General features: G+C 50.7%; 1 protein-coding gene across 2 annotated transcripts in view; it reads right to left on the bottom strand.

The window, feature by feature from the left end:
• The window catches only part of COLEC11 (collectin subfamily member 11), a 51374-nt gene that overhangs the window by 24299 nt on the left and 1329 nt on the right, over positions 1 to 25746 (bottom strand). Inside the window, exons 2-3 of one of the 2 annotated variants that reach the window (XM_073022752.1) lie at positions 17151 to 17306; positions 5994 to 6065 (exon numbers count right to left, since the gene is read on the bottom strand). In XM_073022752.1, the coding sequence (XP_072878853.1) occupies positions 5994 to 6065; positions 17151 to 17306 (228 nt within the window). The remainder of the gene's footprint in view (positions 1 to 5993; positions 6066 to 17150; positions 17307 to 25746) is intronic. The other variant, XM_073022753.1, reaches the window with a different exon arrangement.

Genomic DNA, 25746 nt, shown 5'->3' with positions numbered 1-25746 from the left:
AAAAAACCTAGTACATACACAAAAGAGAAAAAGGAATCAAAGCATACTACTAAAGAAAAGTATCAACCCACAAAGGAAAACAGCAAGACAGGAAGAAAGGAACAAAGGATCTACCAAGTGACCAGAAAACAATTAACAAAATGGCAATGGCAAATCCTTAGCTATCAATAATTACTTTAAATGTAAATAGATTAAATTATCCAATCAAAAGACATAGAGTAGCTTAATAAAAAATAAAAATGAAAAGAAGACCCAACTATATACACTGCCTACAAAAGACACACTTCAGCTTTAAGGTCATAGACTAAAAATGAAGGGATGGAAAAAGATATTCCACACAAACTGAAACCAAAACAGAATAGGAGTAGCTATATTTATTTTATATCAGACAAAATAGACTACATCAAAAACTGTAGCCAAGAGTGAAAAAAAGGCTTTTATATAATGATAAAGAGTGAATTCATCAAGAAAACATAATCATTACAAATATATACACATTCAACACTGGAGCATCTAAATAGGTAAAGCAGATATTAACAGATCTGAAGGGAAAATAGATAGCAATACACTAATAGTAGGGGACATCAATACCTCACTTTCAACAATGGAAAGATCACCCAGACAGAAAATCAATAAGAAAACACTGTACATAAACTACACTTTAGACCGAATGGAGCTAACAGACATACAGAGAAAACTCCATCCAACAGCGCGGAAAACACATCCCTCTCCAGTGCACACGGAACATTCTTCGAGATACATCATATGTTAGGCCACAAAACAAGTCTTAACAAATTCAAGGAGACTGAAATCATATCAAGCATCTCTTCTAACCACAACAGTATAAAACAAGGAATCAGCAAGAGAAGGAAAACTGGAAAATTCACAAATACCAGAAAATTAAACAAGACATTCCTGAACAATCAATGAGTCAAAAAAGAAATAAAAAAATATCTTGAAACAAATGAAAATGAAAACACAACATACAAAAACTTATGGGATACAGCAAAAAGATATTCTAAGAGAAAAGTTTATAACAACAAATACCTACATGGAAGGAAAAGAAAGGTTACAAACAAACAATCTAACTTTACACCATAAGGGACTAGAAAAAAACAAACAAACGAAGCCCAAAGTTAGAAGTAAGGAAATAACAAAGATCCAAGCAGAAATAATCAAATAGAGACTAGAAGAGCGATAGCAAAGCGACAAAACTGAGTTGCTTTTTGAAAAGGCAAAAAAAAAAAAAAAAAAAAAATTGACAAAAGCTTAGCTAGATTAAGAAAAAAGAGCTAACTCAAATAAAATCAGAAATGCAATGGAGAAATGACAACTGATACCACAGAAATATGAAGGGTCATAAGAGACTAATATGAATAATTATACATCAAAAGTTTGAATAACCTACAAGAAATGGACAAATCCCTAGAAACATACAACTCACCGAGACTGAATAATGAAAAAATAATAAATTTGAACAGATCGGTAACAAGACTGATTCCATAGTCAAAAATCTCCAATCGAAGAAAAGTCCAGGACCTGGCATCCTCATGCCAAACTTTACCAAAAATTTAAATAAGAATTAATACCAATCCTTCTAAAATCTTACAAAAAACTGAAGAGGAGAGAACACTTCTGAACTAGCTTTACAAAGCTAGCATTACCCTGATACCAAAGCCAGAAAAGGACAGTAGAAGAAAAAAAAATTACAGGCCAATATCCCTGATGAACATAGATGCAAAAATCCTCAACACAATACTAGCAAACTAAATTTAACAGCACATTAAAAGGATTATATATGGCCAGGCGCAGTGGCTCATGCCTGTAATCCCAGGACTTTGGGAGGTCAAGGCAGGTGGATCACCTGAGGTCAGGAGTTCAAGACCAGCCTGGCCAACATGGTGAAACCTCATTTCTACTAAAAATACAAAAATTAGCTGGGCATGGTGGTGCATGCCTGTAATCCCAGCTACTCGGGAGGCTGAGGCAGGAGAATCGTTTGAACTCAGGAGGCAGAAGTTGCAGTGAACCAAGATCGTGCCATTGCACTCCAGCCTAGGCAACAGAGCAAGACTCCATCTCAGAAAAAAAAAAAAAAGGAGGGGGATTATACACCATGATCAAGCAAAATTTACGCCTATGGTTCAACATACAGAAATCAATAAATGTGATATACCCCATCAACAGAATAGAGAATAAACATCATATTATCGTCAGTAGATGCAGAAAGAACATTTGACAAAACTCAGTGTTGTTTCATGATAAAAGCTCTCAAGAAAGCACATATACAAAGACTCCATCTCAACACAATAAAGGCCATATATGAGAAGTCCACAGCTAACATCATACTCACTGGTGAAAAGCTGAAAGCTTTACTCTAAAATCAGAAACAAGACAAGGATGCCCATTCTCATCTCTTGTATTCAATATAGGGCTGGAAGTCCTAGCCAGAACAATTAAGCAAGAAAGAGAAAAGGAAAGGGGAAAGGAAAGAAAAGGAAAGGGAGAAAGAGAGAGAAAGAAAGGAAGAGAAAGGCAGAGGGAAGGAGGAAGAGAGGGAGGGAGGGATCCAAATTGGAAAGGGAGAGAGAAAGCTGGCTCTGTTTGCAGATGGCATAATCTTATATAAATAAAACCCTAAAGACTCCACTAAAAACTGGTTAGCACTAACAAACAAATTCAGTGAAGTTGCAGGATACAAAATCAACACATGAACATCAGCAGCATTTTTATACACTAACAACGAGCTACCTGAAGAAATTTAAGGAAATCGTCTCCCTGACTGTAGCACTAAACAGAATGACATATTTAGGAATAAATTTAACCAAGGAAGAGTTGTGTACCTGTACACTGAGAACTATGAAACATTGAAGACACAAATAAATGGAAAAAAATCTCATGTTCATGGATCAAAAGAATTAATATTTCAAAATGTCCACACTACCCAAAGCAATCTACAGATTCAGTGCAATCTCCATCAAAATTCCAAAGGCACTGTTCACAGAAATGGAAAAAAAATCCTAAAATTCATGTGAATCCATAAAAGGTCATGTATCGCCAAAGCAGTCTTCAGCAAGAAAAACAAAGCTAAAGGCATCACACTTCCTGGTTTTAAATTATATTACGGATAGATGGTAATCAAAGCAGTATACTTGCTCAAATGAGCACTGGCATAAAAACAGACACACAGACCATAGCGCAGAATAGAAAGCACAGAAATAAGCCCGTGCGTGCATATACAGTCAACTAACCTTCAACAAAGGCACAAAGAATACACAATGCTATTGGGAAAACTGAATATTCACATGCAAAAAAAACCAAAACTGAATCCTTGTCTTATACTATACATAAAAATCAGCTCAAAATAGAAGATTTAAATGTAATACCTGAAATCACAGAACTCCTAAAAGAAAATGTAAGGGAAAAGTTCCTTGACTTTGGTCTTGGCAATGATTTTTTTTTTATATGCCCCCAAAAGCACAGGCAACAAAAGCAAAAATAAGTAAGTGGGACTAACCTATCCAACTAACAAGTTTCTGCACAGCAAAGAAAGCAATCAACAAAACAGAAATGTGCCTATGGAACGGGAGACAGTATTTGCAAACCATGTATCTGATAAGAGGTTAATATGCAAAATATATGAGGAACTCATACAACTCAATAGCCAAAAAACAAATAACCCAATTTAAAAATGGGCAAAGAATCTGAATAGACATTTTTTTTTTTTTTTTTTTTTTTTTTGAGATGGAGTCTCCCTCTGTCGCCTAGGCTGGAGTGCAGTGGCGTGATCTCAGCTCACTGCAAGCTCCGCCTCCCGGGTTCACGCCATTCTCCTGCCTCAGCCTCCCAAGTAGCTGTGACTACAGGCACCCGCCACCATGCCTGGCTAATTTTTTGTATTTTTAGTAGAGACGGGGTTTCACCGTGTTAACCAGGATGGTCTGGATCTCCTGACCTCGTGATCTGCCTGCCTCGGCCTCCCAGAGTGCTGGGATTACAGGCGGATATTTTTCTTTTCTTTTTTTTTTTTTTTTTTTTGAGACGGAGTCTTGCTCTGTAGCCCGGGCTGGACTGCAGTGGCCGGATCTCAGCTCACTGCAAGCTCCGCCTCCCGGGTTTACGCCATTCTCCTGCCTCAGCCTCCGGAGTAGCTGGGACTACAGGCGCCCGCCACCTCGCCCGGCTAGTTTTTTGTATTTTTAGTAGAGACGGGGTTTCACCGTGTTAGCCAGGATGGTCTCGATCTCCTGACCTCGTGATCCGCCCGTCTTGGCCTCCCAAAGTGCTGGGATTACAGGCTTGAGCCACCGCGCCCGGCCGTGGATATTTTTCTAAAGAAGACATACAGATGTCCAACAGGTATACGGAAAGGTGCTCAATGTCATCAGTTATTAGGAAAATAGAAACTAAAGCCACAATGAGACATTACCTCATGCCTGTGAGGATGGCTGGTATCAAAAAGTCAAAGGAGAGTAAGCACTGGAGAAGATGTGGAGAAAGGGGAGCCCTTAGACACCACTGCTGGGAATGGAAAACAGTACAGAGGCTCCTTGAAAACATCAAAAGCAGAACTACCACATGATCCGGCCATGTCACTACTGGGCTCACAGGCAGAGGAATGAAATCGGATCTCGAAGAGATCCCTACAGTTTCATGCTGACTGCAGCATTATTCACAATGGCCGTCGTATGAAAACAACCTAAGCATCCGTTGACCAATCAGTGGATAAAGAAAACATGGCATATATATAACAGAATATTATTCAGTCTTGAAATATAAGAAAATCCTACCATTTGTGACCTGGATGAACCTGGAGGGCATTACGCTAAATGAAATAAGAATGTTCTAGCTCTTGCTCAGGACGAGGGTACAGGTGGGGGCAATGGTCAAAACTGATTGCACTGTAATCTCAAAATGGGAATGTCCAAAAATGACACCTCAAAAATGTTTCAAGAACAGTGTATGGGCTTAAATATATATTTAATCATCTTTGTGTTGTTATAATAATTTTTTTAAATTGGAAACAACTTAACTCTCCAATGTTAAAGGATTGGTTGGGGGGTTGGCTAACTGTAGTATATGTTCTTATAGAATGATGTATACATATTGAGAAAGCATTTCTAGAGACAATTTTTAATGACTTGGAAAAAAATGTATTGCTTTAGGCCAGGAGTTCGAGACCAGCCTAGCCAACAAGGTGAAGACCAGTCTCTACCAAAAATACCAAAAAAAAAAAAAAAAAAAAAAAAAAGTTAGCTGGGCATGATAGCACATGACAGCTATTCAACAGGTTGAAGCAGGAGAATGGCTTGAACCTGGGAGGTGGAGGTTACAGTGAGCCAAGACTGTGCCACTGCACTCCAGCATGGGCTACACAGCAAGACTCTGTCTCAAAAAAAACAAAAAGAAAAGAAAAAGAAAAAACATTTTAAAAAGTTTAAAGCAGTAACAAGGAGTATATAAAGATAATAGCCACCATGTGTTTAACCCCTGCCATGTACTGTGCAGCTACTTAACACATGATACATTTCCTTTACATGTATGATCTGGCTCCCATGAGCCTCGGCACAGTCCCACAGGGCAGGCAGAATCATCCGACTTTAGGAGGAGACAGATGCACAGTGATGAGGGTCCTATCTGTGTACCCTGCCACAGTGTCTTCATAACGACACTGCTCCACTTAGCGCTCACAAATGATCTGGAAGCTGTTATTCCCATCTTACAGATGAGGCTTACAGAGGCCAGGAGCCTCTGCTGAGTTCCAGGACACACTTTCTCTCCTGGGGCCGCACAGGTCAGCACACGGAGCACTGCTGGAGGAGCATTCTCCCCTCCTCGCTCCCGAGCCAAGCCCCGTGCTGTGTGCCTCCCTGGGACCCAGAGGGCAGGGCCTGTCCTCTCTGGAACCCCCACCCCCACCTCCCCACCCGGCTCTTGCAGAAGTGGTGCCTCCATCCTCAGAGCTCTGAGGGCCGGCCCAGGGCTGCAGGTACCTTTTTCTCCCGTGGGGCCGACTCTTCCAGGCCGTCCTGGGGCGCCTTTGTCTCCCTTCTCTCCCGCATCCCCTGTGGAAGAAGTCACATCCATTTAGCAGCTTGTCTGGCCAGCACATCATCCCAGAGTGATTTGTGGAGGAAGAACAGTTAGAAGGGCTCTCTCTGGGTCCCTGCAGGTGCCCAGGCCCCTTGTCCCCACGCCCTCCCCCCCTGCCTGCAGCCCAGCCCCTACGCTGGGTGCCGCTGATTCTGTTTTTAGGGCTATTTCTCTCCCTGCCCTACCTTCTCTCTTAGAAAGGGCATGTTTCTTTCACCCGTTCCCCCTCGTGGTGGGCTCCCAGTCCGTCCCTGGGCACACAGTGCCCCATCTAAATGCCAGCTCTCCCCTACCCTAACACCAATGAGAAGGGCGGCAGCGTCTCCAGGTGCCCCCCACGGGAAGTGACACCCCGACCTCTCCCTGCGCTTCGTCTGCTTGGTACTCGGGGAAGGATGACCTCGGGCGCTACGTCAGCACCCCCCGGCCCTGTCAGCGTGAGTCCCCCAGGCACAGGCTCCTGCTCAGCCAGGGCCTCCACCGTGGGGGCTGCCTGTGACCAGCTGGGCACGTCCACCCGCTCCCGGGGCTCAGCAGGCGCGGGAGACAGAGGGTGAATCACGGTGGAGACGCCCTACAAGGCACAGTTCAGAGATGTGCGCGGTGAGGCCAGGGGCCTGTGGGCACCAACGCCTCCGCTCCAGTCTGCTCCCCACACTCTAATCCACACCAAAACCACTGTCCTGAAACACACGGAATTCTATTATGTCTCTGGATTTAGCTATCAGTGACGCCCAGTACTTGAGCCCCTCCTCAGTGTGGTCTCCACCTCGGATCCCGGTCATTCCCTACTCTGTGCCCTCTGCCCAGCCTGCCTGGTCAGCCGGCTCCTGTCCAGCGTCCGCCTTCTCACCTGGTTCTCCGGGAGGCTCTTCTGGATTCTCTCAACAGGACCACTCTGATCTGCTGGCTGGGACTCCTCTGTAGTCATTTTTATAAGGTCGCATTTCTTACCTGTTGCACTATCCCTCCTCTGAATGGCTGCAGAGAGGGAGTGTGTGTGCGTGTGTGTGCATGTGTGTGTACACGTGTGTGTGTGTGCAGCTGTGTGCGCATGTGTGCGTGTGTGTGCACGTCTGCATGTGTGGATCTGTGTGCGTGTGTGTGCGCATGTGTGCGTGTGTGTGTGCATGTGCATAGATGTGCGTGTGTGCGTGTGCATGTGTGCGTGTGTGTGCATGTGTGTGTACACGTGTGTGTGCAGCTGTGTGCGCATGTGTGCGTGTGTGTGCACGTCTGCGTGTGTGGATCTGTGTGCGTGTGTGTGTGCATGTGTGCGTGTGTGTGCACGTCTGCGTGTGTGGATCTGTGTGCGTGTGTGTGTGCATGTGTGCGTGTGTGTGCACGTCTGCGTGTGTGGATCTGTGTGCGTGTGTGTGTGCATGTGTGCGTGTGTGTGCACGTCTGCGTGTGTGGATCTGTGTGCGTGTGTGTGCACGTCTGCGTGTGTGGATCTGTGTGCGTGTGTGTGTGCATGTGCATAGATGTGCGTGTGTGAGCGTAGGTGTGCATGTGTGTGTGCGTGTGTGCATGTGCATAGATGTGCGTGTGGGTGCATGTGCATGTGTGCGTGTGTGAGCGTAGGTGTGCATGTGTGTGTGCGTGTGCATGGGTGTGCATGTGTGTGCACTGACATGCTACAAGTTCACCTTCCCTCTCTGCACAGTCGTGCCAGCGTTCACGTAAACTTTGCTTCTCTATAACTCTCCATTTGCACCTTGTCTTGGAGAGAGGCTCAGCTGAGATTACAGATCCCTCCACAAAATCCCCAAAGCTGATTATCTGGCCTCACGGAGGGGACATTCCATTTAAATCCAAGTAACAAAGAGAAAAGCACAGCGACAGCGGCTGGCACATCCCCACATCACCCCCGTGCCCCAGCCCCAGCCCCCCAGGGCCACCTGCTGAGAAGCCTGTGGGCTGCCCCTGGGCTGACCCATGGTGGACACTCACACGCTGCCCTGAGGCTCCAAGTAGTTCTCAAGTCTGCTTTCCTAGCTTGTAAGAAGAAAAGAGAAGTGTTGACACTTCAGCAAGAAATATCCACTAACAAGATAAACTCAGCATTAAGAATCCTCAGAGGTTTCAGGGGCACCAGTATCGTGCAGAAGAAAGAACAGAGGAGACAGAAAGGTGGAGCAGCCGGACGCTGACTGTGCAATCGGTGAACTGAGGTCCTCATAACATGGGAGAGGCCAGTCCGTGAACAACACACTGCGGCGGAAAGAGCCAAGCAGAGACGTTGTGCGGGAGCCACTCCGCAGAAAGGCGAGTCCCCAGTGGCCAAGGACGAAGAGGCCCCGTGAAGCCAGGGGTGAGGAGGAAGCATTGTTCACAAGGCAGTACTAATAAGAAATGCAGGTGTCGTTTGTTTGTTTTGAAGTTATGAAGTTGAGAGTTGAAGGAAAAACTTACAAATGCCAATGGCCATCTTATAGCATTTCCGGAAAGAGAGAACAAAGGCTTCGTGGCTGTGAAGATTCAGTAGCTGCAATTTCCCAGTACTAAGGAAAGCCATGAAAGAATGTTGTGAAAGGGCCTGCAGAGAACCACACGGGGAAAATCAGAGAAAAGTAACTCAGATATGTCAGAGCGACACCGCAGAACACTGAGAATAAAGAGAAAATTCTGTCAGCTCCCCAGGAGGGGAAAACAGTTTTATAGACTGCATGCCTGTGAATGAGAAACAGATTGACATAAGAATTCTCATTAGCAACACGGGGCGCAAGAATAAAATGAGGCAATCACCTCAACAAAGGAGCCATAATTTAGACGGCAAGATCCGAAAAGTCCCTCTGAGGGGCGGCTCTCAGGCTGAGCTGCTGAGCAGGGTAGCCAGGCACAGAGTAAGAAGTGTTCTGAGCACAGGGTCAGCAGGTGCACAGATGAGGGGGAAGGGCTGGAAGGGCTGACGGGAAGCCAGGTGGCTGGGCAGAGCCAGCCGCGAGCCTGGGGCAGCAGGCAGCCCAGGGACTTCATGCCTGGAGCTCATGGGGATAACCTGACCATCCATGCCATGGTCCATGGGGATAACCTGACCATCCATGCCATGGTCCATGGGGATAACCTGACCATCCATGCTGTGGTCCATGGGGATAACCTGACCATCCATGCCATGATCCAGGCCGACAGTGACTGTGGCCCAGAGGAGGGCGGAAGAATGTTTCCTTCATAAAGCATTTCACACCGCCTACATGACAGCAGTCTGCTCTCTCTCCCCCAGGCTGAAAGCTCCGAGAAGACACAGCTCCATCTCCCCCAACCCCCAGTCCCCCAGAGCACCAGGAAGAGGAGGGTGCTCCAACAGTGCTCCTAGAGAATTAACCCTAAGCAGGTCTGCCAGCTCTTCTCAAACTGCTTAAGAAAGCTCCTGGAGTTTGTACGTGGCATTCACTTATTTGCATAATAATTTCACCATGGGTCGGGCACGGCGTCCACTCTACAGGTGAAGACACAGCTGTGAGAATCAAGCGACATGTCTCAGCTGGGATGTGCTGGCACACCAGTGTGTCTTTACCACGCCTTCCTCAGGCATCGAAACCTCAGAGCGAGACTCACTAACCAGCATGACTACTCACCCTCGTCTCCTCTCCTCCTCAAGACAAAGCAGTAAGGACAAGCTTGTCATGATAGCTTCTGACCAACCTCCACCTGCATCCATCTGCTTGTCTCTAATCTGATTTTTGAAAACTTGTTGGCCAGGTGCAGTGACTCGTGCCTGTGATCCCAGCACTTTGGGAGGCCAAGGCAGGAGGATCACTTAAAGGCAGCCTGGGCAACATAGCAAGACTCCATCTCTACAAAAAAATTAGCAGGGACCGGGCATGGTGGCTCACACCTGTAATCCCAGCACTTTGCGAGGCCAAGACGGGTGGATCACCTGAAGTCAAGAGTTCGAGACCAGCCTGGTCAACATGGTGAAACCCCGTCTCTACCAAAAATACAAAAATTAGCCGGATGTGGTAGTGGGTGCCTGTCATCTCAGCTACTCTGAAGGCTGAGGCAGGAGAATCACTTGAACCCAGGAGGCAGAGGTTACAATGAGCCAAGCACGCTATTGCACTCTAGCCTGGGCAACAAGAGTGAAACTCCGTCTCAAAAAAAAAAAAAAAAAAATTAGCAGAGTGTGTTGCTGTGCACCTGGAGTCCCAGCAACTCAGGAAGCTGAGGTGGGAGGAGTTCTTCACCCCAGGAGTTGGAGGCTGCAGTTAATTGCACCACTGCACTCCAGCCTGGGTGACAGAGCAAGATCCTATCTCTAAAAAAGCAAAAAACCAAAAAACATAAAATCAAAGAAAAGAAAAACAGTTCATAGTAACAACTGGAGGCAGGGAAGGACCCTGAAAAGCACCACACATTACACTGTGTCCAACAAACTCTCGTTACTAAAGCAGGAAAGAAAGAACAGTAAGTCATTAAAAACAGCACGACTTTTGAAAGAAGAGGATTTAACATGGATTTTCCTCATATATCTCAGCTAATCACAAAATCCACTTAAACGCCATCTCCCAGGGGCTCTGCTTAATGGACCTGTGTCTGCAGTTGAACAGGGCCATGCGTACTTCAGCCAGCGCTGGGCAGCAGGTACCCCAAATGCCTCATGGCTGTGCCTGCAGTGTGGGGAGCCCAAACCTGGAGTCAGAAACTGCTTTCCTTCCTGTGCAAAACCCAGCGTAAGCCCTCTCAGCCTGGCCCTCCTCAGCTCTGATGAGGATTGAACAAAATACGCCCTGGAAGACGCAGTGCTGGTTGTCACAAGAAAAAATATTTTAATCTCTGGTTCGGGACCAGCAGCACTGAAGACCGGAGAGTACAGAGGCCTAGCATCCACGGCGGGGCTGCCCTGGTTTCTCTGCGGTCCCCATCGCCTCCACCTTGCAGACTTGCCCTGTCCACGCATCTTAAGAACCAAGGTTGTTCTCAAGCACTGTTCACAATTTGGCAGGGTTGTTTGTTTTCTTGTTGTTGTTTTGTTTTTGGTTTTGTTTATTTTTGGTTTTTTTGTTTTGTTTTGTTTCGTTTTTTCCCAGAGATGCGGTCTTACTATGCTGCCCTGGGTAGTCTAAGCTCCTGGGCTCAAGTCATCCTCCCACCTCAGCTTCCCAAAGTGCCAGGATCACAGGCGTGAGCCACTGCACCTGGCCAGTTTGGCAGGGTTTGAAGTGTTCATTGTCCACTGGTCCCAGGGGTCACAAAGATGTATGTCCCTGCAAGTAATGACTCCAGAACAGGATTTCTATACACCTCCCCACTCAGCACTGTGCATTTTGTAATGTAGACCCAGCGAGCGCAATGAATTTTTCCCACATCCTTTTCATTTTCAGGTGATTGACTACATAGTTCTAATGACAAGTTATTTCTCTGCCAGGAGAGGCTAACATTTCAACCGCTGGCCCACTTCCCAGCATCATCACAACGCGGCTCTCTCGTCGCTCAAAGAAACAAAACGTGGCTGGCATTTATTGTTTGCCTGGCTTCCCTGCAAATCATGTACAAATCTACGAACAAAAATCTTTTACCTAGATTGCATCTGGGGTCATTTCCTGCCCAGCTAGGAAGGCACACGCCAGTTATTTTATGGAGAACCTAAGGTACTTCGACATATTTACAGCCAGTTGAGGAAGATCCGTGGACAGTGCTTGACTGTCGTGCCACCGGCTTCTAAGGCTGAACAAACTCGTGTGCCAACGACTTCACATCCCTGCCGGCCACAGCAAGTGCCACGGCACCCCAGGGCCATGGGAAGTCAGAGAGGAGAAAGCCGGGACCTCAGCCTGCTTGGCTCGTTCTACACAAGGGGAGACAGCACAGATAGGCCGTCAGACGTCAGAAGAGCAAACCTCCCACGGTGCATGTTATTCAGGCCCCATTACTGGCTTTATCAGTGTTGTTTTAAAGAATGGCAGTAAATGATTTTTAAATTAATTTGATAGGCCAGGCGTGGTGGCTCACACCTGCAATCCCAGCATTTTGGGAGGCCGAAGCGGGTGGGTCAGGAGTTCGAGACCAGCCTGGACAACACGGTGAAATCCCATCTCTACTAAAAATACAAAAATTAGCCAGGCATGGTGGTGTGTGCCTGTAATCTCAGCTACTTGAGAGGCCGAGGCAGGAGAATCGCTTGAACCCAGGAAGTGGAGGTTGCAGTGAGCCAACGTCATACCACTGCACTCCAGCCTGGGCAACAAGAGAGAAACTCCATCGCAAAAAGAAAAAAAAAAAAGCAAAAAAAAATTAATTTGATAAAACCTATAAGAAGAACTATGACCTTTCATATTTCCGGGCAACACATTTGTTAATACGGATAAATGTTTTCCCACCTACAGTCATTTTTTTAACCACTAAAAAAAAAAGACTGCTTTTTTCCCATTAAAAGGAGTTGTCATTCTCTCTAAATGTAAAGATGATATATTATTATTAGGCCTGGAATGACAAATAAATGTCATTCAAGCACCACTAGCAGTCAGTGGCAGCCAGGCGTGTGTGCCCAGGAAGATTCTTCAGCCAAATGTGGAGTCGGCAAAGGTTTCAGGATCCAAAATGCAAGTGGTGAGAGGGGAGGGCGCGTGCCGTGTTTCGCAGACCAGATGCCACCCCAGGTCCTGGGCTGAATGGCGGGACTGTGAGGAGACAGACCATGGCTTCTTCATCCCAGCCCTGAGCCTGCCTGGCAGATTCTCAACAGACGTTTGTCTAATGAATGAATTGCACTGCACGCTGCCTCTCCTCTCTGACCTCCACCTGCACTGCACTGCACGCTGCCTCTCCTCTCTGACCTCCAGCTGCACTGCACTGCACGCTGCCTCTCCTGACCTCCAGCGGCACTGCACGCTGCCTCTCCTCTCTGACCTCCAGCGGCACTGCACGCTGCCTCTCCTCTCTGACTTCCAGCAGCACTGCACGCTGCCTCTCCTCTCTGACCTCCAGCGGCACTGCACGCTGCCTCTCCTCTCTGACTTCCAGCGGCACTGCACGCTGCCTCTCCTCTCTGACCTCCAACTGCCCTGCACGCTGTCTCTCCTCTCTGACCTCCAGCTGCACTGCACTGCACACTGCCTCTCCTCTCTGACCTCCAGCTGCACTGCCCTGCACGCTGCCTCTCCTCTCTGACCTCCAGCGGCACTGCACGCTGCCTCTCCTCTCTGACCTCCAGCGGCACTGCACGCTGCCTCTCGTCTCTGACCTCCAGCGGCACTGCACGCTGCCTCTCCTCTCTGACCTCCAGCTGCACTGCACGCTGCCTCTCCTCTCTGACCTCCAGGTGCACTGCACGCTGCCTCTCCTCTCTGACCTCCAGGTGCACTGCCCTGCACGCTGCCTCTCCTCTCTGACCTCCAGCTGCACTGCCCTGCACGCTGCCTCTCCTCTCTGACCTCCAGCTGCACTGCCCTGCACGCTGCCTCTCCTCTCTGACCTCCAGCTGCACTGCCCTGCACGCTGCCTCTCCTCTCTGACCTCCAGCTGCACTGCCCTGCACGCTGCCTCTCCTCTCTGACCTCCAGCTGCACTGCACGCTGCCTCTCCTCTCTGACCTCCAGCTGCACTGCACGCTGCCTCTCCTCTCTGACCTCCAGCTGCACTGCAATGCACGCTGCCTCTCCTCTCTGACCTCCAGCTGCACTGCACTGCACGCTGCCTCTCCTCTCTGACCTCCAGCTGCACTGCCCTGCACGCTGCCTCTCCTCTCTGACCTCCAGCTGCACTGCCCTGCACGCTGCCTCTCCTCTCTGACCTCCAGCTGCACTGCACGCTGCCTCTCCTCTCTGACCTCCAGCTGCACTGCATGCTGCCTCTCCTCTCTGACCTCCAGCTGCACTGCCCTGCATGCTGCCTCTCCTCTGACCTCCAGCTGCACTGCACTGCACGCTGCCTCTCCTCTCTGACCTCCAGCTGTACTGCACTGCACGCTGCCTCTCCTCTCTGACCTCCAGCTGCACTGCACACTGCCTCTCCTCTCTGACCTCCAACTGCACTGCCCTGCACGCTGCCTCTCCTCTCTGACCTCCAGCGGCACTGCACTGCACACTGCCTCTCCTCTCTGACCTCCAGCTGCACTGCCCTGCACGCTGCCTCTCCTCTCTGACCTCCAGCGGCACTGCACTGCACGCTGCCTCTCCTCTCTGACCTCCAGCGGCACTGCCCTGCACGCTGCCTCTCCTCTCTGACCTCCAGCTGCACTGCCCTGCACGCTGCCTCTCCTCTCTGACCTCCAGCTGCACTGCCCTGCACGCTGCCTCTCCTCTCTGACCTCCAGCTGTCCTGCACGCTGCCTCTCCTCTCTGACCTCCAGCTGCACTGCACGCTGCCTCTCCTCTCTGACCTCCAGCTGCACTGCACGCTGCCTCTCCTCTCTGACCTCCAGCTGCACTGCAATGCACGCTGCCTCTCCTCTCTGACCTCCAGCGGCACTGCACTGCACGCTGCCTCTCCTCTCTGACCTCCAGCGGCACTGCCCTGCACGCTGCCTCTCCTCTCTGACCTCCAGCTGCACTGCCCTGCACGCTGCCTCTCCTCTCTGACCTCCAGCTGCACTGCCCTGCACGCTGCCTCTCCTCTCTGACCTCCAGCTGTCCTGCACGCTGCCTCTCCTCTCTGACCTCCAGCTGCACTGCACGCTGCCTCTCCTCTCTGACCTCCAGCTGCACTGCACGCTGCCTCTCCTCTCTGACCTCCAGCTGCACTGCAATGCACGCTGCCTCTCCTCTCTGACCTCCAGCTGCACTGCACGCTGCCTCTCCTCTCTGACCTCCAGCTGCACTGCACGCTGCCTCTCCTCTCTGACCTCCAGCTGCACTGCACGCTGCCTCTCCTCTCTGACCTCCAGCTGCACTGCACGCTGCCTCTCCTCTCTGACCTCCAACTGTACTGTACTGCACGCTGCCTCTCCTCTCTGACCTCCAACTGTACTGCACGCTGCCTCTCCTCTCTGACCTCCAACTGCAGTGCACGCTGCCTCTCCTCTCTGACCTCCAGTGGCCCTGGGGTGCTACAGCACATGCTGTGGCTGGCAGGGATGAAGTCTGCTGGCACACACAATTTTCTCCATTGAGTAACCCAATTTCTGGCACACTGGGCATCCTGAATCCTTCTAAACCGTTCCTCACCCCTGGTGCACACCCCTCACTTGCAGACCCGCGGGGCACGTGCTGGACGGACACCTGATCTGCTCCCTGGTTGGGCTCACTGCCTGCACAGGGTTAGTGTTTTGTAAGTCACTGTCCCAGAGCCAGGAGCAGGGGCTGGGTCCCCGGTCACCATGTGCCCACTCCTGGTGCCACCATTGCATCCCCACAGAACCCAAAGCTGGCATTGCCTCCCCAACCTCATGGACAAGGAGGCCAAGGCTTGGAAGGACAGGTACCCATCACGCAGCATCGCTGACCCACAGCACACTCAGATCTGCCCTATTTCCCAGCCTGTGAAGGTTGGGAAGGGACCCTACCCATGTGGGAAATGACAGCATATCCAGGGGACCCAGGACGTGGATGGCTGGGAAGGACCCTCCCAACAGCACCAGGGAAAGGCAGCATCCAGAAAGGACCCTGGAGCCCACCCCACGGCCCCCACTAGTGCGGGCAACAGACCTGGCAGGGCGCAGGGAAGAGAATGGTAGGGAGTCGGGGGCACCCACCACATCGGGTAGGGACGTGACCTCCCCAGCCTAAAGTCCAGCTCTCCACAGCCATGGTTTCCAACTTAAAGCTGAAGGTTCCACTCACAAACCCACACATGCGACCACAAAGTCAGGGCCAAAGCCACTTTCACCAAAACTTCTGAGAGAGCCATACTCGTCCAACAGTTTAAGTTGCTTCCAATATAATTAAACATTTTCTAAAGCAAGTGCATTCATCAGAATTAAAAGCACAAAGGCCACTCGGCTTGTCTGGGCTGCAGGGCGGCCCACTTGGTTTCCAACAGCAGGGTGAACACAGCCAGAAAAGAGCCCCCATCCAGAGCTGCATGGCCTGGCAGGGTGGCCCTGAGCTGTCCGGACCCTGTGCCCCGGAAGAGGGCTGATCTTTTCATTCTGTATAACATGGGCTGAGCAGGGCTTGTCTTTTGTGGTGCCTGTTTTGATCGTGGGTTTGAATCCACTTTTCTCTAATGTTTCAATACAAAGAGCTGCAGCCACTCCATAAGAGACGCTGAAGGCCCAAGCAGCCTGCGTGGGGATGAGGAGGAGGCGGACTCGATTCAGCGCAGAAGGTCAATGTGCCCCTCCACCTCCTCAGCACCCACGTGACTCCCCTCAGCTGCGGCCTGGACTCTGCCGCGGCCCGTGCAGCCCCGGCCCTGCCACCCGACACTGGCACACACTCTGCTGCCCCTTCTTGGGTTCTGTAATTTTCAACAAGGGGCCCACATTTTCATTTCACACCGGGCTCCACCAGGTTTGGGGACCTGTTGCCTCTGCTTTGGAGAAGCTGGTGATTTTCTTACGTGAAGATGCTACTCGGAAGCTTCAGATACTGCAGCTTCAGGGACTTTCTCACCCATGCCTGACATGCAGAACTATCTCTATCTGGGAGCAGATTGCAGACAAAGCAAAAAGAGGAAAAAAAAATGTTTGTTTCTTTTTTTTTCCCCTAACCACTAGACCACCAGGGATTTTTTAATTTTTAAAATAAAATATTAAGAGCTCTCAGGAAGCAATGTAGAAGCGCACTTGGGGAACTTATGCAAATTGCAAAGTTTCTCTGAGCCTCAAATTTCCTCATGCGTAAAACAGTCCAAATGAGACCATCTCATGGGGAGGATCACACGAGGCCATGTGTGCAGGGTCTGACAAAAACCCAGGTGCCTTCCAGCAATTCAGCCTGGAGAGGGCTGAATTGCAAATAAATTGCTACCTTCAGAATTAGAAATTCCATGGCCAAAGACAGTTTAGACTTCATGTTGCCCAACCCTTGATTTCCAGATGGGGAAACTGAGGCCCAATGGGGTGAGCAGATTTGCCCGGGCTTTGTGCTTTTCTGTGGAACTGCCCAGTTGCATAGGAGTCTCTGAGCTGGCCCAGAGGCCACTGGCCAGCAGCCCAGAGTTCAGGGAGTGGTTACCTTTGAGGCCAGGGACGAGGATCTGCACGGAGCAGGCGTCATCACCAGCCGGCTGAGGATGTCCAGACGGCAGCAGTGACAGGAAGGCCAGGCTGATTAGAACGCCCGCCAGGGCCAGATCCCCCCTCATCCTGAGCGCAGGCAGGATACCGACTCCTACACAGAGGAAGGAATAAACAGTGATGGGAACTGCAACAGCTGGGCAGCCAGTGACAGTGAGCAGGCCTCGGAGGCACGGCGTGCAGCCCTCCTGGCGTCTGGAAGGGCTGTCTGGGCCCCCATGCCAGGTTCTCCCCACTCACTCAAGCACCAGTCATAAGCTTCCACTGAGAAGCTTCCACAGCAGCCCCAAGGTCAGGCACCAGGCACCAAGTGCATGCCAGCCCCGGTCAGTGAGCCTTGGTTGAAGGCCTACAACTCGCCCATCCCAAGGAGTTCCATCTGGTCTCTGGGACAAACGGTTCCTACACAGAGTGGAGTAGGGGGTCTCCACACGGCATGGCCAGCGACAGACAAGGAGCCTCTGCAGAGCTGGGCACAGTGGAGGGAGGCTAGAAACATCTAAAGGAAACAGCCCAGGTGCCTGAGGAGCTCCAGGCTTAGCGGCTCCATTCACAGACAACAAATCCACGCCCCACATCTCCTTAGGTGACAGGACACGGGCCCTCCTCGGTGAGATCAATAAGGAGAGAGGAGCCCAGCCTTAGGAACCCAGGGTCCTGGGGAGGTGGGGGCCGAGCCCACAGGAAGAGGGGTGTCATGGACTCCTGACCGTCCCAGGAGGGGCGGATATGTGCTGCCCCCTTTGTTTCTTCATCGCAGAGGGCGTTAAAACTTGGAAAACAAGGCCGGGCGTGGCGACTCACACCTGTAATCCCAGCACTTTGGGAGGCCAAGGTGGGCAGATCACCTAAGGTCGGGAGTTCGAGACCAGCCTGGACAACGTGGTAAAATCCCGTCTCTTCTAAAAATACAAAAATTAGCTGGGTGTGGTGGCGGGCACCTGTAATGCCAGCTACTTGGGAGGCTGAGGCAGGAGAACTGCTTGAACCCAGGGGGCGGAGGTTGCAGTGAGCTGAGATCATGCCACTACACTCCAGCCTGCATGACAGCAAGACTCCATCCCAAAAATATATATATGTACATATAATAAATAAAACTCGGAAAACAAAGAGGGCAATGGAAACTACTAAACTTGAAAGAGAGGCCAGGAAACAGAGGGAAAGGGACAGGAGGGGAGAGAGGGACAGTCCAGAAGGGCAGAGTGCAGACAGAAGCCCCGGAGTACAGCTGAAAAAGAGCCACGGTGAGCTGGGCCTGGGGCCCCCACAGAGCATCGAAGCCACAGGAGCATCTGTCCATCCCAAAGACCATGCTTCTGGATACTTCCTGGCGTCCTTTCGTTTGGTTAATCATTCGTTCAAAAACATTTGTGGATGCCAACCAAATGTCAGGCACAGTTCTAGGCACCAGGAGTAGAGCAAGAACATTTATGTTTTTATTCCTATTGGAAGAGACAGACAGACAGACCGAGACAGACAAAGGCAGGGGTAAGTGCCATGGGGAAGAGTGAGGCAGGGTACAGTGGCCGGGACACATGCTGCTGTTCAAGACGGTTGCCAGGGAAGCCTTGCTGACAGGTGGATGAGAGCGGCTCAGAGAAAGCCCCGAGGCAGTGCATGCCAGACGATGCGGGGAGAGGTGGGCTGGCCTGGTGGGCACAGAGGAAGCAAAGGCCAGACAGTAGCCGGCGCCCGGCAGCTTTGGGGGTTGCTCTGTATGAGACAGAGGGTCTGGATCAGGGAGCGGCTTTATAAAAGGGTCACCCTGCTCTTGAGACAGGACTTAGAGGAACAGCAACCGAAGACAGGAGGCCAAGCCAAGGTGACCACAACAGCACAGTGGGCGAGGACAGCAGCTGGACCCCATTGTGGGTGGAGGTGATGACAATGGTCCGGGATGCAGTCTGGAAGCAAAGCTGACAGGTTTTGCTGATCAATTATGTGGGAAATGACAGAGAGAAGTGAAAGATGAAAGCCTTTGTTCTGAGCAGCCAGGTGAACAGTGCAGCCAGCTGCTGAGAAACAGAACTGAGGAGGTGAGGCTAAGTCAGGGGCTCGGGTTTGACTTTCCGAGTCTGAGACACCTACAGACTCCTGTGTGACCCAGTGGGTGAGCAATGGTTCGGTTTGCAAGGCTTGGGGGTCAGGGCACCTTGCATTTTCTCTCCCTCAGTTCCAGGCCAGCTGGCCCTCTCAGGCCCAAAATGAAGGTCACCTTAGCTGCCAGAGAAAGGCCATCTGTGGTGGGGGGATTTCCACATCAACAGCCCCATGACAGCCCTGCTACAAAAGCCAGGGGAGGGTGATCCAGACAGATCCCAAAAGCCAGGGCCCCATGGAGTCTACAGAGACCCCACTTCTGGCTGGCGAAAGCCCACCTCTACCACCTGAAGTCCTGCTGCACGAGGAGTCCTCCCAGAAACGTGCGGAGGTCACGAGGAGTCCTCCCAGAAATGTGCGGAGGTCACGAGGAGTCCTCCCAGAAACGTGCGGAGGTCACGAGGAGTCCTCCCAGAAACGTGCGGAGGTCACGAGGAGTCCTCCCAGAAACGTGCGGAGGTCACGAGGAGTCCTCCCAGAAACGTGCGGAGGTCACGAGGAGTCCTCCCAGAAATGTGCGGAGGTCACGAGGAGTCCTCCCAGAAATGTGTGGAGGTCAAGATGCCCAAGACAGCCCTGCAGCTTGAAGGGAAGTCATTTGAAATCCTTCTCCCAAATCTGAAAAAATCCCCTCTAATGGTAACAGACAAAAAGATGACGTGGAGACGGCTGGTGTTACCACCATAAACATTCTGTGTTAAATGTCCATTACCGCTGAAGCAAGGGTTAACGAAGGGGCGGGGCGGGAAGGGAGAGAGGGTTAGAGTCAGGGCGGAGCCAGAGCTTGGGCAAGTGAGTAGGAGAGCTTCACTTGCCAAAGATGACAGACTTGTCCTACCTCTAAGAAAACCTACAGACCTTAAAGCTGAAGCCGCCTCTCATCCCGGGTGTCCAAGAATGGCTCAGGGGAACAAAGGTACTTCAAAGCTGAAAGTCACAGTGGCTCACGCCTGTAATCCCAGCACTTTGGGAGGCCGAGGCCAGCAGACGGCTTGAGTCCAGGAGTTTGAGACCAGCCTGGGCAACATGGCTAAACCCCATCTCTACAAAAAATTAGCCAGGTGTAGTGATACGCCCCTGTAGTTCCAGCTACAGGAGAGGCTGAAGTGGGAGGCTGAGCCCGGGAAGGTGAGGCTGCAGTGAGCTGTGATCGCACCACTGCACTCCAACCTGGGCAGTCGGAGTGAGACCCTGCCTCAAAAAAAAAAAAAAAAAAAACACAAAGAAAGAAAGAAAAAGAAAAGAAAAAAAAAGCTCAAAGTCACAAAAAGTAAACCCATGAGCTTCGGATACATCATGATGGTCTACATGGTCCACATGCCGCCCTGTCCACGGAGACCCTACTCAAATCCCAGCTCCACTCCCGCCACTCCGGGGCCCACTGCGCGTGTGGGAAGGGTGGTGGAAAAAGGGGTTAATTCAGAAACTGCCCACACCCCCTTTTATTCAAACATCCTGCAAGAATCCACAAGGAATCAGAAGTAGAGATGACTTCACAAAGCACAGGAGTGGGAAGGCCAGAAGGAAAGTGGGGGCTCCTGGCTCTGCTGAGAAGGGACTGTGGGTGGGAGCCCACCTCGTGCAGTGACGCAGCCATCACGGGGCCCAGCATTGTCCTGTTGAGGCTCGCGTCATCATTAACATTGTGATGGGAAATGTCAGTTACACACAAAACCAGTACCATGAACTTCCATGTACCCATTGCCCAGCTTCAACAATTATTAACACTTCGAGGTGTCATTTTCGATGCTCACTTTCTAGTTCATTAGGAGTTAACGTGTGTATACAACTACACGATGACAAGGCCTCACCACACAGCAGACACTGGTGAGTGCACCTGCCTCGCCAGCCCCGAAACCCCGGCCCTGCTCCCATCCACCCGCCCTCCCCTGGGGGACGCCATCCCAAATGTGAGCTTCTCCTCTGGCGGGGTTTAAGCAGTATTCCTACACATTATGCGTTCTTAAAGCATATTCTGTCATGTTTTGCTTGTTTTTGGTTTGGGGACAGGACTGGAGTGCAGTGATGCCATCTTGGCTCACTGCAGCCTCAATTTCCTGGGCTCAGGGGATCCTCCCAGCTCAGCCTCCCTGGTAGCTGAGACTACAGGCATGTACCACCACGCCTGGCCAATTTTTGTCTTTTTTGTAGAGACAGGGTCTCGCCATGTTGCCCAGGCTGGTCTGCTGGGCTGAAGTGCTCTGCCCATTTCAGCCTCCCAAGCTGCTGGGATTATAGGCGTGAGCCACCGCACCCAGCCTGGCTTGTTTTTGAGGGGTTTTTTGTTTTTTTTTTATTTTTTGAGATGGAGTCTCGCACTGTCGCCCAGGCTGGAGTGCAGTGGCACTATCTCGGCTCACTGCAAGCTCTGCCTCCTGGTTTCACACCATTCTCCTGCCTCAGCCTCCTGAGTAGCTGGGACCACAGGCGCCTGCCACCATGCCCAGCTAATTTTGTGTATTTTTAGTAAAGACGGGGTTTCACCGTGTTAGCCAGGATGGTCTCGATCTCCTGACCTCGTGATCCACCTGCCTCAGCCTCCCAAAGTGCTTGGATTACAGGCGTGAGCCACCGCACCCGGCCGCTTTTGAGTTTTAAAAGATATCACAGCACAGTATCCATAGCATTCAGTGTCTTTTTACTCAGTTTTATGTAGTTGTAGCTTATGGATTATCTAATCTTATTGAGGCAGACTGCATGCCACTGATGGGTGCTGGGAGAGGAAGGGCGCAGCTGGTGGCATGGAGCTCGCCCTCATGACTGTGGGGCAGCCAGCGCTTGCCTCCCTGGGCCATCGAGGGGCCATGGCACTGCCCAGAGACCTCCTGGGACTTGGCATCCTGAGTGCAGTGGGTGAGGGATAGCTACAAATCCGCTGAACTACTTACCAGCACCTTGGCCACACCACATGCCCTTTGCAAGCCCCTGCCCTTCTCTTAATGTGGAGATAGGCTATTTGAAGGGATAGCAGAGGTAATTAATGCGCGTGGCACCGTGACCCAGTGTGGCACACAGCGAATGCTCAGCGAATGGCAGCTCCTGATCCTACTGTGATCACATGCATGGGCTCCCAGCCCAGGGAAAGCGCTGGAAGCCAGGGTTCCTCATCTGAGAACACCTGCGCCCCGCCCAGTGCCTCTGCGTTAGTCAATTCTCCACGGAATGGGCACAGGGAAACCTGCTTCCATTCAGTGCCATCCTGCAGTGTGGGTCATCGTGCACCTGGCCGATGACCATCGTGAGAACCTGGCTTCTTCCTACAGAGCCCCTTGCAGAAATGACTTTGTAAAGGACAGGGGTGCAGAATGTCCACTGGGTTGGAGGAAAATAACTCCCATACACTGCACAGAGATCAGCACTATCAGGCCCTCGTCACAAATGAGGAAGCCAAAGAAAAGAAAAATTAAGAACCCTTCCCAGCATTGCGTAACTGGTGTGTGGTGAGGGTGGGACTGAAATCCAGGGCTTCCCAGCACTGTTGGCTGCTTTCCTCTTTCTGCCCAACTATCCTTTCCCATGCCTCAAAGGAAGGGCCCACCTTCCTCCTTCAGTCATGACATAAGGGATCTTTTAAAATAGGTTTTTGATGGAGAGAACAAGGAGTCAATATACATTGTATACCAAATGTGGACATATATCTGATTTAATTCCCAAAACAACCTTGTACATTATTACAGTTCCTCACGATAAAGACAATGCACTATGGAGTTGAACAATCAGCCCCAACTCCACCACCAGGCCTCCAGCCTCCTCTCCACACCCCTCACCGGCTGCCCGCCTCCAGCCTCCTCTCCACATCCCCCACCCACAGCCCGCCTCCAGCCTCCTCTCCACACCCCGCACCCGCTGCTCCCCTGTAGAGACCCACACCCTGCTCCCCTGTGCTCACGTGGATAGTAGAACAATAAGGACAACTGAAAAGCGGAAATCCAGAACCCCACCAGCTGACTTGACTCCCCCCACCAGCTGACTTGACTCCCCCCACCAGCTGACTTGACTCCTCCCACCAGCTGACTTGACTCCCCCCACCAGCTGACTTGACTCCTCCCACCAGCTGACTTCACTCCTCCCACCTTCCTTGTTCCCTGCAGGCTTGGGTCCACGCACCGAGTGATCTGTGCAAGCTACAGCTTCGTAAATGTCTCTGAGCACGCAGAAGCCTGCAGTTGAGCAGGCACCAAACTGAGTGAACAAATGAATGAGTGAATAAAGGAACAAACAACAGAACGAAAGTTCACAAATAGAGCCTTCTGCTCTTCTCCTTGTGGTGTTTCCATGTTTCCGAATCTTTATTATATCTAATGTCTACGCGGTATTTCCAGGGCAGGCAGTCTGCAGATGTGGGTTACTGCCCTGCTGTCATTGTCCTGAAATTCTAATAATGTTGAAATGTGCCAAGCGCAGTGACTCACGCTTGTAATCCCAGCACTTTGGGAGGCCGAGGCGGGCGGATCACCTGAGGTCAGGAGTTTGAGACCACCCCGGCCAACATGGTGAAACCCCATCTCTACTAAAACTACAAAAATTAGCTAGGCGTGGTGGCGGGTGCCTGGAATTCCAGCTACTCGGGAAACTGAGGCAGGAGAATCGCTTGAACCCAGGAGGTGGAGGTTGTGGTGAGCGGAGAGCATACCACTGCCCTCTAGCCTGAGTGAGAGAGTAAGACTCAGTCTCAAAAAAAAAAAAAAAAATGAAATAAAGAAAATAAAATTAAAATAAAAAATAAAAATAAAATGTCAAAACAAGGGGCACCACAAGGTTTGTAGCCATACATGCTGGTCCACTGGGCTCATAACCATAGTCTCCCCGGCTGCTGCCTGAGCAGCAGTATTTTGGCTCCTTGTGGTATGTGGCTTCTGAAAGCAATAGTAAGCTCTTGCTCTCCACCCACTCAGTGCGCAAGTCAAACCTTACTTCTCAGAGTTTGTGGGATGCAAACTGGGTTTAGATTTTTTTATTTTTTTAATGTCTCAGGAATCAAGGGCTGACATGGGAATTTCCTCTCTAGCTAGAAATGATTCTGTTCAGGTATAAACAGGTGTTCAGCAAGGCTTTTACTGCCCTCACTCCGTATATGTTCCAAGAGTGGCTTCAACAATGATCAGGCTCCATCTCCCAAGAAAAGGGGTGAGTAGCGAGCGGAGAAACCCAGAGCAGCCCAGTCCGGGATTTCTCATGCCTTCACTCCATTCTTTCACTCACCCCGGAGCAGCCCAGGCGGGACTTCTCATGCCTTCACTTACTCCACTCATTCACTGACCCCTGGAACAGCCCAGGCCGGGATTTCTCGTGCCTTCCCTCACTCCACTCATTCACTGACCCCGCTGCCCATTCACAGAGTTTCTGTCCACTTTCCTGCGACAGGCCCCATCTAGGCCTATGGGCACAGAGGAGACACAGGCCCTGCATCAGGGCGCTCTCAGACGCACAGCAGGAACCATGGCAGGTAGGTACAGGGTGAGGGCACACAGGCCCCCCAGAAGGAGTCTCTGCTTCCCAGAGGTCTCACCCTCTGACTGCCTTCTTAGAAGAGGAATTCCATTCTGTAAACGGAGAAGCCACAGCTACCCCCAGGACCTCTTTAAGAACAACATCCTTATCTCCTAGCCAGGGCCCAAGACGCTTAGGGCCTTCCCGTCAATGGAAGGGGCAGACTGGACAAGCAGTGGGAGGGGGTTAAACGTGGAATCCTGAGAAGAAGTACATGTTAAAAATGAAATGAACAATGGGGCCAGGCCCTGTGGCTCATACCTATAATCCTAGCACTTTGGGAGGCCAAGGCAGGTGGATCACCTGAGGTTAGGAGTTCGAGACCAGCCTGGCCAACATGGTGAAACCACCTCTCCACTAAAAATACAAAAATTAGCCGGTCATGATGATGCACACCTGTAATCCCAGCTACTCAGGAGGCTGAGGCAGGAGAATCACTTGAACCTGGGAGACAGAGGTTGCAGTGAGCCGAGATCGTGCCATTGCACTCCAGCCTGAGCAACAGAGCCAGACTCCATCTCAAAAAAAAAAAAAGAATGAAATAGACAATGGGAAAAAATCATGGCTTCAGTTGCCAAACATGCTATTCTACATTTTTGTTAAGTAACTTCAGCAATGCCCAGCAAAAAAAAAAAACAGGCACCACAAAATGCCTCCTGAGAACCACATCCCTGAAGCACGAGGAGGCCCATCTCACTGGCGACTGCCTCAACCCCGCTGTGGTGTTTCCGTCCCTGCAGTGACAGAGCACCTTCTGGGGCAGCTTGGATTCTGTGTGGATTCCACCCCACAACAGCACACGCTCCTCTTAGCTTCTTACCAAGAGCACAGAGTAAGAAGGGATCTCTCCCCTCTTACGTTCCCCCAGCAGACAGCACATTACCGGTGTGCTATCTTCTCTGGTGCATGGATTTTTCAAAATTGTAAATACAATCAAATAGCTG

Source organism: Chlorocebus sabaeus, chromosome 14 (genome assembly GCF_047675955.1).
Source record: "Chlorocebus sabaeus isolate Y175 chromosome 14, mChlSab1.0.hap1, whole genome shotgun sequence".
NCBI classification, from domain to species: Eukaryota; Metazoa; Chordata; class Mammalia; order Primates; family Cercopithecidae; genus Chlorocebus; species Chlorocebus sabaeus.
This window is presented reverse-complemented; position numbering and strand designations above follow the sequence as displayed.